We start from the raw sequence: 11,648 nt of genomic DNA, 5'->3' as shown, positions 1-11,648 counted from the left end.
GTGGTTGAATGGATGTAACAGTGCTGGATGAATGGATGTAACAGTGCTGGATGAATGGATGTAACAGTGCTGGATGAATGGAAGTTGGAAAGTTTTGTTTAGTCGGCGCAACATCTGGATGAATGGATGTCATATGCCGGATGAATGGATGTAACAGTGCTGGATGAATGGAAGGAATTATAGGATGAATGGATCTAACAGGAGATGGGACACAACCCCGATTAATGGACCCAATCAGTGCTGGATGAATGGATGTAACAGTGCTGGATGTATGGGCATCGGTGGATGAATGGATGTAACAGTGGTGGATGAATGGATGAAACATGGTAGTCTGAGATGGTCTATACGAGCCATGAAGATAAATGACGATGATTATGTTGCACTGCGTTTAATGACATCAATTAATAACAATAGGCCTACCTAAGAACGTAATAATTGCTAAACACTCACCATCCATTAACTGCCCTGATGACGTCCCTCTTTCTGCCTACCACAACTCTTCTTCTATTACCTGCAAGAAAAGATGATTCAAACTAATTTCTACAAATGGAAATATATGATGAATACTTTTGCAGAAATAAAGTTTAAATGCGAAATTGAAAAAAAAATCAAAAAAGTCAATTAATCACCAAATATAAGGTTAAATATCTATAAAAGAACGTACCTTAATATAAGCAGAAATAAAGTTTAGATGCGATATATTGAAATGCCAGAATTTGCTTATAAGCAGAAATAAAGTTTAAATGCGAAATTAAAACAGAAAAGGAATAAAAAACGTCAAATTAACTACCAAATATAAGGTTAAATATCCATAGAAAAACCTTACAAGCAGAAATAAAGTTTAAAAATGCGATATAAAACAAAATAAACCAGAAGGGCGTGTGAGTGCGTGAGACAAGGGAAGGAGAAGAACACGTGTTTGCCGCGAGACTCAAAAAAACACATTATTACAGCCATGGCGGTGAGCTTAGCCTAATTTTAGCATGCCCACGTGATAAAGAACATGAAATAAGATGCTGTCAGTCCTTACTAATGCTTCAGTGACAAATATAAATAATGGTATACATGCAGTTTTTTAATGTCTCAGTTTGCCCGGACTTTATTTTTGTGGATTTTTTCCTTTAATAATCGCTCAAGAATTTCATGTACGCCATATATTAGTTTTTTGTGTATTTGTTTAGAATCTGTCGATTAAAGAGCTCCATAGGCCATTATTTGTAAGGCCATATATTAGGTTATGTTATGTTCTTATGTATATAGTCTAGCAATAACTTTTCATGTTATTACTGATATTATTTGATGTTTTATTATGTTCTTACTACCCAAGCCTTATTTTCCTATGTATTATAGCCTAGCATAAATTGTTTTCTTATATACATACCTTAACCTAATGTTCTTATGCATGTAGACAGAATATATTAGTTCCTGACAGACATTTACGTGTTATTTTGTTTAGAATATCGTTTAAAGAGCTTCATAGGTCATTTTGTAAGACCATATATTAGGGTCTTATGTTCTTATGTATACAGCCTAGCCTTATGTTCTTATGTATATATATAACCTAATCTTATGTTCTTATGTATATAGCTCAGTCTTATGTGCATATAGCCTCATGTTACCCTCCTGACAGCGCAACCACATCCTCCATTCCCTACAGTTTATAGCCTAATATAAGTTTATCTATTCTATATTTTACTTTATCAGATGACCTTATAGCAACAAGCCCCCAGAACTTCCTTGGCTATGGACAGCTTCTGCTCCCTACAGTCAATAGGCTAAATAAAATTGGGAAACCATCTTTATTTTTTATTTTGTTTTTTACTTTATTTTTCAGATGACCTTACAGCAACAAGTCCCCAGAACTTCCCTAGGCATGGACAGCCAACCCAGGGTGCAGACCACAGGTGGGAACACTGGGGATCATATTTACTTCTGCACCTAAACACAATGACATATTTGTTTTAGAAAAAGTTTGAATTTTGTTGAACTTTGTGCTGAGGTCATAAATTGTTTAACTGCTACATGCTGATCTGTCATGCATAATTACTGGGCCAAGGATCAATATAGGAACAGATTATATTAATGATCTATATAGATTTACTTAGATATTCAGACCTTAAACCTAACTGAAATTATATTAGATCAAATGCCACCAAGACTGCAGTTCTTCTTTAGTAAATATTAAGTTGAAGGAAGTGTTGGTGCTTGTTTTTAATTGAATCAATCATACTGTGTAATTAGGCATATACTTACAAATTCAAATAACAGAATAATTGTGACTGAGGGAATCTTGACAGTTTCCTCAGATACAAGAATCCTTGGAAAAGAAGAAATGAGGGACCTCCGCAAACAGCTGCAATCAGAAGCTGAAAACATTGCTCGATGGAAGGCTTCCACTGAGGTAGAGGCAATCCTTCCTGACATTAATTACATATTCATTTCTGATAGACTTGTTTTCTATAATTGTAGGTATTAAGTCTATATGATGATCTCTGGATCCTAAGCCCCTTCCCTTTCCTTATTTTTTTTACATTTTTTTGACATCTATTTATTTCTTACAGACTTAATTGTTTTATATCATTGTTGGCGTTTAATCAGTATGATGATCTATGGAGCCTGGGCCCCATTCTTTTTTTTATTCCTTTGGTCATTCCACACAGGTCAAGTCAAAGAACATGCAGCGAGATATTGAGGTCAAGAATAACATCATTGAGGACCAGCGGAGCAATCTCATGGAGCTCCAGCTGCACTCTGAGCACCTCTCACAGTCACTCTTTCAGGAACGGCAGGAAAGGGAGCTTGTTAACTCAAAGTAGGTCATGAAGACTTTCTAGCTGTACGTATATCATGCTGACTAATGCATTCATATGACTCACATATAGTCTAGATCTAATTTCATTTCACAGAGAATCAGATGTAGAGCCAGGATATGAATTTAATTTCATAATTTGAATGTAATTAGTTGTGCAACCCATCTTACTTAACTTGTGTCATAATTGTCCACATTTATTGAGTTTTTGTGCTTGTTTCATCATACTATGTGATAATGAACCTTGATTATATCCCTCAGAGTAACCCACACACGGCAGCTGTTCTTGACTTTACAGGAGCAGTATGAACAACTGTTTCAAACGGTCTCCACCTTTCAAACTTGTAAAGATGAAATGCAGAAGGAGCATGATGACTTGATTGAGAAACTGACAGATTTAAAACAAAGTTTTGGATTGCAAGAGGATGCTATAGAAAATATGATATCTCAAGGTAATTCACCAGCATTTTTCCAGTTTTTGCCCCATACTAGAATTTTTCATTAAATTCTTTAAAACATTCTAATGTTATTTATCTTGTGAAACTGGAAAACTTTGCATGTCCTCAAGGGTGTGCAGTGACAGCCTCAAATCAGTTGACTTATATTCTGTGTTAACTTGTGTTGGAATAACTTCCAAACAAATTTACCAAATTTGTCTTTTTATCAGCTGAGGAAAATGCCGGTCTCTTCAAGAATGCCAAAGACTCATGGGAGAAAAATGTTAAAGAGAAAGATCAAGAAATTGAAGACTTGACTCTCCAGTTTGAGTCTTTGAAAGCAGCAGCAAAAGAATTATCAGAGAGTTTGGAAAGCGCTACAGCAGACCTGTCCTCTGTGGAGAGTGCAAGAGCTCACTTGTCCTCTGAGCTGGATGAGGTAGGCTAAAAATAGGATTATTATTTTGTACAGCACAAGAGGCAGCTCAAAAATGAACAAGAAAATAACAAAAGCCCGCTTTGCACTGCTCCAGCAAGTAACAAGCAAGGGGTAATGTAGAGTCATCATGGACATAAGTGTAGATAGAACAGTTTGCAATGTAGTTTTTGTTATATTCATACAAAATAATGAGTAGTTATGTATTAATGTTTTACTCTCTCTCTCTCTCTCTCTCTCTCTCTCTCTCTCTCTCCCCCCCCCTCCCTCAGGTCAAAGCCTCATTACTCAGGACTCAAGAGGAGCTCAAGGAACAGAGGGAAAGTCTGACCGATCAAATCACAAAATCAGATCAAGAACTGAGGCTTGCAAGGGAACAGTAAGATTCATGTCCCCATAGTGTCACTTTATTTTGTGTGTGTGTGTGTGTGTGTGTGTGTGTGTGTGTGTGTGTGTGTGTGTGTGTGTGTGTGTGATACCATCTAGATATGCATTTCATTGTTAACTTGTCAAATTTATAAAGATAAAAGCAAAAAACTAAGCTATTCCTGACCATGAGAATAATATATTGTTTCTAGATTAGAGGAGAGAACAAAAGAATTTGAGGAAGCAGCTGAGAAGATTCAGTATTTGAAAAAGGTTAATGACACCCTGGAAGGAAGCAAGAGTGAGCTGGCAGAGAGAGTGGCTGCTCTTGCCTCTCGTAAACAGGAACTAGAAGAGGCAAGAACACGTATAGTCATTTAGGGCAAACATGAATTGAGTAGATGAGTGGGAATCCCTAAAGTCTCAACAGAAGGGAATTATGAAGTAATTGTTCTATACTATAATCTATTCAGTGAAGTGTTTCTCTGAATTCTTGGCCGTGTTTGCCAGGGAGTAATGTAATTGTGGCTGGCGGTGTCCCTAGAGTTATCCGGGGAGTAATGTAAACGTGGCTGGAGGCGTCCCTAAAGTTATATGGGAAGTAATGTAAATGTGGCTGGCGGTGTCCCTAGAGTTTACCGCGTCATCACTGCATCACTTCGCCCTCAACACTTTGTTAGGGTTGAGGGCATTGAAAGTTTGGTAGCAATATGGTGAAAATCTTGTTGGGAAACTTGTTGGTGCTAAATGTGTCATGACAGACAACCTCCACAGAAGCGAAAGAGGAATCCAGCCAACCAATAAAGGTCTGGTAAATACCATCCAGGCGTCAGAGGAACACTTCAGCTGAACAGACTAGTAGAAATGTGTTCATTAGGATAAAATAAAATTGAATGCACTCAAAGTGAAAAAATAGCTCAATAAATACCTGTGGAAAAGTTAAGAAACTCCTCTTGATAATATTTTTGTGAACTGCTATTAATACAGGATTTAACTGATTCTTTTTATTCAGGAAACTAACTACAAAGAGACTGTAATTAAAAGCCTTGAAGCAGCACAGAACAAATCCTTGCTAGAAATCAATTCGTTGGGGGAAAGACTCAATGATATGTGCACTCAGCTGTCCATGGCGGAGAACCAGAGGAGCAGCATTGAGGTAGGAACGATTAATTTAAATATTTTATTTGTAGAATAATAACATTTTATCTTTAGATTATTAAACTTTTATTTCATTTCTTGATTGTATTACCTTTATGTCCCATGTAATGCTGTAAGTTACTGTATGCCTAAAATCTTATCTTGAGTCTTCCTTCACTGGTATTCTACTTTTGAAATGAGTTTTGCCACAGATGATTTTTCTGTTAAAGTAACATTCATGTGCTTCTGCTGCTGTCGTGTCACCATGCAGTGAGGTAAACCATTCAGAGTACAAATGAGAGAGTGCATGTGCATTGTAAATCTATCTATCCATGATAACTTGTCATTTTATTCTAAATTACAGCTTGAAAGAGACAGTGTTATAGAAAAGCTTGAGAGCAGTAAGAAGAAGTTAAACAAAAAGAAAAAACTACTGGAGCAGTTCAAAGAACGGGTTAGTGATTTATAATCAAGTATATTGTGTTACAAATAAGAGAGACTACATGTCCCATACTGTGAGTAGTGATTATGTGTGCAAAAATGGAGAGAAAATGGAAGCACCTGTTAAGATAGTTGTTTATGTTCTGGAATATGAGCCTGCAGAGTAGATTGACTGAACCAGCATCCACTAACCTTTCATCCTTCCTTATTTCTCGTTCACAGCACAGTAGGTGGGTGTATTTCTGTAGCTATTGCTGTGCCTTCATCCGGCCCACATGAATGGGCTCAAACTTCCTGTTGGCTCGCAAACTTATTAAACAAAATGCCCACATGAGGATTTTTTGCTTTGTTTTTACAGGTTACCATTTTAGAAACTGATCTAGAAGCAAGGAACGAAGCACACATTCAACTTGAAGAAGAAAATAAAAATAAGGAAGAAGTCAATAACAATTTTGAAATGGCAGTCAATGAACTGAACAAGGAAATCTTAGTAAGTATCTGTTTTGATTCTAAAGGTCACAAACTGTGCTCGTCAAACTTTTCCAAATGTGACCTTGTTTTACTTAAAGCATTTCCCTCGTAACCCATTTTGAGGCCTCTCAGCAGCCCTAGCAGCAGTGTGCCTTGCTGTGTCTGTTGCTTAGTGATCTCTTTATGAATTAATTGTGCAGCTTGGGTAGTCTGCCATGCTACAGTGCTGTGCTGCAGCTTTTGCTTTGAAGAACTCTGCTGTAGAGCACAACAGTGACCAATGACCAGTGTAGCTTCTCATTTTGTTATTGTATTCCAAACTTTCAGATGTGTAAAGATAACATAAATGATCTGACACAAAAACTTGCCTTGACTGAAGATCATAGTGCAAAACTTCAAGAAGAAAAAACAAAGCTTGAGGAGGACCTCAAAAAAGCCAGGTATGCAGTACATCAATTATATTGTTTTGATCAATCAGGTGTGGTCATCATCACAGTACATAAACCAAGATGAACTACTTTATTGACATTAATCCCTCTTCAGCTCAGACTTGGAGACAAAGGCTCAGGAATGTGAAAACCTTGCAGAAACAATCAAGCAGCTGAGAGCCGACACAAAGAAACTTGAAAAAGAAGCAAGTATTCAGTATTGTCATAGTCTTTATTAACAAGTGCCTGTGACTGGGATTGTATCGCTGTATCTGCTGAACAACATATTCATTGTTTTTATAATTATAACTCATCTTTACCAAGTTTATTTTGCTACCTTCAACTTGATGCTCAAATATATATTAAAAGTTTACTATTAAATGAAGGATATCTATATATATATATATTTTTTTACATATGTTACTAATGATCATATCATAATTTTGCAGTGTGACGTAAAAGTTAAGAGTGCTTCTGCAGAGACCAAGTCAAAGAGACTTCTAGATCAAAAAATAAATGGCCTGGAAGAAAAGTTAAAGAAAAGCATAAAAAATGTTGAAAACCTCGAGGCTGAACTGAAAACAACTAAGAATCTGCTAAGTGAAAAGGGGAAGGAAACTGAGGCTCTGCAAGTGTCCCTAAATAAAGCTGTGTGTGAGAAACAAGAAATTCAACACCGGTATGAAGCCAAAGACAAGTCGCTTCAGAGTTACCAAAGTTCAACATCCACCACCTTAGAAGCTCTCCAAAAGGAGCTTGATAACGTTCAGGAAGAACTTGAGGAGACAAAGATCAACCATGAACAGAAAGTGTTGCAGCTCCAGAACCAGTTAGGTGAGGCAAGAGACACTTTGAACTCGTCCAACATTGCTCATGAAAAACAGCTTCAAGAAATTACAAAGGCTTTCCAGGAAGAGCATGAGACCTCCCTGGCACAGTGTCAAGTTAGTATCTTTTAAATTTATGAGTTTTAGTTTGGGTAGCAATTATCTTCTACAGTGCCCTTTTGTTTTTTATAAACTACCCATCATACATTACAGATCAATATAATTTTCAGAAGGAGATCACTACCCTGAAAGCAAAGGTAGAGGCCATGATGAGTGAGCTGGAGCATGCTAAGCAGGAGGCCAGCGCTGCTATTAAAGATAAACTACAGATAAAACTGGAGTCAGACAACAAAGTGAAGGTAAGACAGACTGTACGCCACCCTTACACACACACGTACACTTACTCATAACTGAACTATATAACCAGAGCGATACTGAATACTGGATAACCTGCCTTGTTGGTTCTAGGAAATGGGTGATCTTTTGGACATCTATAAAACTGATAAAGAAACCAAACTGAAGAGTGCTGAAGAAGAGCTCCTAAAAAGTAGGTCACAGATTGCACAGCTCATGCAGGAGAAGGTGAGTTGACCGTCTGTCCTAAGCTTGATCATCCATAATTTAATCATTCCGTTGCTCTTCCTCTCTTTGCTAGATGTATTATTATGAGTAACATTTCATAGGGAAACAGGTCAAACTACTTTTGTCTACAACAACTGCATGAGGAAAGAAGTATCTAAAAACAAAGGAGGCTGAGGTTATAGCCAGGATCTCCTCACACATTTTTGCCAAAAACACTTGTCAAAAGAGTTTAATAGTCTTTTGTAACTTCTGATCCTGCCTATACAGGAAATGGTCACAATAGAGAATCATGATGATGAAATAATCCTCCAAAATGTAAGTATTGGTCCAGTAATTATATTTATATAAACTTCAGGATGAACTGTTGGCCAAAATCAAGACTCTGACCCAAAGTTTAGAAGTGGCTGCAATGGTAAAGCCTGCTGTGACACAGGTACAGTATTTATGCACATGTATATACATCAGATGTTTTAATCTTGCTAGCCACATGTCCTGCACATATTTTAACCACAAATTTTCTCAACTTTGTAAACAGACATTTACATTAGCATTTATTTATTTTTTAGGTGACTGAACCTGATGATGCCAACTTGCATACACCCAGCCCCAACACATACTTGAACACCTTTGCTGAGCCAAGCCTTCCTCCAGCACCCAGGGCAGTTGCTGCCATGAGAAAGATAGAAGCTAATAAATTTCAGGTGAGAACCAATCATTCCTGTTACATTACAATCCCCATGTACAAAAAATAAAATCTAATTAATACTATAGGGGGGGATATTTCCTCCATTTATCTTTTCTTATAATCAAAATTCTCCCCCTTATCCCTCATTGTCTTGACAACAGGGGAACCAGCCAGTTGCTGGTATTCTTAAGACGGGTCGACGTACTCTTCTGCCCCCTGAGTACCAGAAGCGTGTTGTGTTCAAACCACTGGCGCCCATCAGAGACTATGCTTCTGGAGACTCAAGCTCAGAGGCCTGTGCATTGGAGGTGGGGCATCAGTAATATTTCTTGAAAAAAATAATATAATAACCTTCATTGTTGCTGCACTTTATTTTGGAGTAAAAACTAATTTTGTTTGTGTTACATCCTTCAGATTGCTGACAGTGATGACCCATTTGAAGAAATAAAGCGGGCCAGAAGGCACCCAGCAGGGGTTAGGTCAGAGAAGGTGCCAAGAGCCAATGTGGCTCCTTTCATAAGTGAAGCCAAGCCTCCTCAGAAAACAAATTTGCCTCCCAGTGAACAAGATATAGATGAGGAGGTGAACAGAGCACCGACAGTTGTTTCCTCACGAAGGAAAAGGGTATGTGCTATCAATAGAAAGGGTTCAATTACTTGAGACAAATCAAAATTCTTATCAGTCATTCTGCTACTTCAGAGGTAGAGGGAAAAATGATGGTTTAGGGTAAGATGCACTCCCTCACCCTATATACCACTTATAGTTTCATTTTATAAGAAAACACATATATGGGAAACTGCACATTATTAAAAGTGTTGAACCATTTGTACCTAATGAGAAATTTTATAACTCCTTTGAACTGAGGTAGAGGGGAAAGTGATGGTTTATGGTAAGATGCACTCCCTCACTATCACTTGTAGTTTCATTTTATAAGAAAACACATATATGGGAAACTGCACATTATTAGAAGTGTTGAAGTATTTGTACCTAATGAGAAATTTTATAACTCCTTTGAAAGATATTATTTGTGATGTGTTAATTGCTGTGTTAATGTTATTCATCTAAACTTACAGGGAAGAGGTGAAAAGAAGCAGAATTTGAAGACATACAGTGCAGTCAGCCCAAAGAATAAACAGGCAAAAACTGAGTAGAAGCAGAACTGTATGAGGGTGAGGGAATATGTACTGTAACCCATTCATTAGTATGCTGGACAAAAAAGGTTGTGTTTGTTATTCTTTGTTATGCTCAGTGACAGACAAAATATTTACTGTATAATACTTTACACTGTTAAAATCTTACCTATCATTTTTGTTATATATCACCAAGTATACCTGAAAATAACACTCCCAAGAAGTTGCACACCACACTTCTTGAATATTTCATTTTCTTGCCAAGTTGACTTTATTTATTTTGTTTTATAAAGGAATATATTAGCATTTGAATACCAATAAAAATATCAGAGCGCCATTATATATGTATATATGGATAGAAATTACAAATATACATACATAGGGAATCTCAAGAGCAACTTTATTTGACTTGTTATCTTTTGTTGAAACTTGATGGATTGTGAACTCTGATTTGAGGTTCATAAAATGTGCATTATGCAGACTATATTGTTATGAAGGTAATCCACATACCTTATGTAAAGAATATATACATGCATAGAGAGAGACTATACTCATTTATCTACTTACATATGTACTTTCTGAGAAAAAAATATCTTTGACACCAATAAAATACTGAAGACCTATTTTCAGAACATTTTCTCTTCTGGTTCCCTAAAGGGCATGGGTTGTGTACGTAAAAGTATTTGAATAGAATGAAAAAATAATAAATTGTCCCTGTCTTCCCCCTTCCCAGTCTCCCTTTTCCCATAGTCTCCCCTCAAGTCTTCTTCATTGGCTCCTCCTCCTCCTCTAGTCTCCCCTCAAATCCCCTCTAATCCTCTCACTGATGGGCTAAGTCTACCCCCTTCCCATCTCCCGCAGTCTCCCTCGAAGTCCCCTTTTCTCCCCTCCCCATCTTTTATATCTCCCCTCTCCTCCCCTTCCCATTTCATATATTCTCCCCTCTCCTCCCCTTCCCATCTCTCCTAGTCTCCCCTCTCCTCCCCTTCCCATCTCTCAAAGTCTCCCCTCTCCTCCCCTTCCCATCTCTCAAAGTCTCCTCTCTCCTCCCCATCCCATCTCAGTCTCCCCTCTCCTCCCCTTTCCATCTCAAAGTCTCCCCTCTCCTCCCCTTCCGATCTCAAAGTCTTCCCTCCTCCACATCCCATCTCAAAGTCTTCCCTCCTCCACTTCCCATCTCCTGCAGTCTCCCCTCTCTTCCCCTTCCCATCTCCTGTAGTCTCCCCTCTCCCCCTTCCCATCTCCAATAGTGCCCCCCTCCTTCCCATTTCCCATCATCTCCCTTCTCCCTCTCTCCTCCCTTCCCTCCCCATCTCCCATAGTCTCCCCTTCTCATCTCCCCTCTCCCTCTCTCCTATCTCCCTTATCCCCTGTCTCCCTCTCCCCATCTCCCATCTGCCATATAGTCTCCCCTTCTCCCTCTCTCCCATCTCCCATAGTCTCCCGGTCCTCATCCCCTGTCTCCCTCTTCCCATCTCCCATAGTCTCCCTTCTCCCTCTCATGGTCTCCCTTTTCCCTCTCTCCCCTTCCCATCTCCCATAGTCTCCCTTCTCCTCTCCTTTCTCCCATAGTCTCCCCCTCCCTTCTTCCAATCTCTCATAGTCTCCCTCTGTCCCCTTCCTATCTCCCATAGTCTCCCTCTGTCCCCTTCCCATCTCCCATAGTCTCCCTCTCCCTCCTCCTTCCCATCTCCCATAGTCTCCCTCTGTCTCCTTCCCATCTCCCATAGTCTCCCCTGTCCCCTTCCCATCTCCCATAGTCTCCCTTCTCCCTCTCTCATAGTCTCCCTTTTCCCTCTCTCCCTCCTCACCCACCTCCCATATACTCTCCCCTTCTCCTCCCTCTCTCCCATCTCCAATAGTCTCCCTCTCCCTCCGTCCCATCTCCCAGCCGTCTCC

At 38.8% G+C, this 11,648-nt stretch overlaps 2 protein-coding genes across 3 annotated transcripts; both read left to right on the top strand.

Annotated features, from left to right (window-relative positions):
* Window positions 1–1,810: 1,810 nt before the first annotated feature.
* LOC127008403 (uncharacterized) lies at window positions 1,811–4,444 on the top strand. 2 transcript variants are annotated; one of them, XM_050880458.1, is made up of 7 exons: window positions 1,811–1,904; window positions 2,307–2,401; window positions 2,661–2,812; window positions 3,071–3,261; window positions 3,477–3,685; window positions 3,955–4,061; window positions 4,261–4,444. In XM_050880458.1, the coding sequence occupies exons 1-7, from the start codon at window positions 1,835–1,837 to the stop codon at window positions 4,427–4,429; spliced, it is 993 nt and encodes a 330-aa protein (XP_050736415.1). In that variant the 5' UTR covers window positions 1,811–1,834; the 3' UTR covers window positions 4,430–4,444. The 2 variants fall into 2 exon arrangements, with proteins under 2 accessions (XP_050736415.1, XP_050736414.1); XM_050880457.1 differs by having other exon boundaries at window positions 1,817–1,904; window positions 2,298–2,401.
* A 582-nt stretch (window positions 4,445–5,026) lies between these two features.
* On the top strand, window positions 5,027–10,370 carry LOC127008401 (myosin-10-like). The gene is made up of 13 exons (XM_050880453.1): window positions 5,027–5,204; window positions 5,550–5,639; window positions 5,985–6,116; window positions 6,425–6,537; window positions 6,641–6,731; window positions 6,975–7,469; window positions 7,583–7,711; window positions 7,821–7,934; window positions 8,290–8,367; window positions 8,501–8,635; window positions 8,781–8,927; window positions 9,034–9,243; window positions 9,693–10,370. Exons 1-13 carry the CDS (start codon window positions 5,157–5,159, stop codon window positions 9,768–9,770), a joined length of 1,860 nt encoding a protein of 619 aa, XP_050736410.1. The 5' UTR covers window positions 5,027–5,156; the 3' UTR covers window positions 9,771–10,370.
* Window positions 10,371–11,648: the final 1,278 nt, after the last annotated feature.

The sequence above is a fragment of the Eriocheir sinensis genome, chromosome 37 (genome assembly GCF_024679095.1).
Source record: "Eriocheir sinensis breed Jianghai 21 chromosome 37, ASM2467909v1, whole genome shotgun sequence".
Taxonomy (NCBI): Eukaryota; Metazoa; Arthropoda; class Malacostraca; order Decapoda; family Varunidae; genus Eriocheir; species Eriocheir sinensis.
This window is presented reverse-complemented; position numbering and strand designations above follow the sequence as displayed.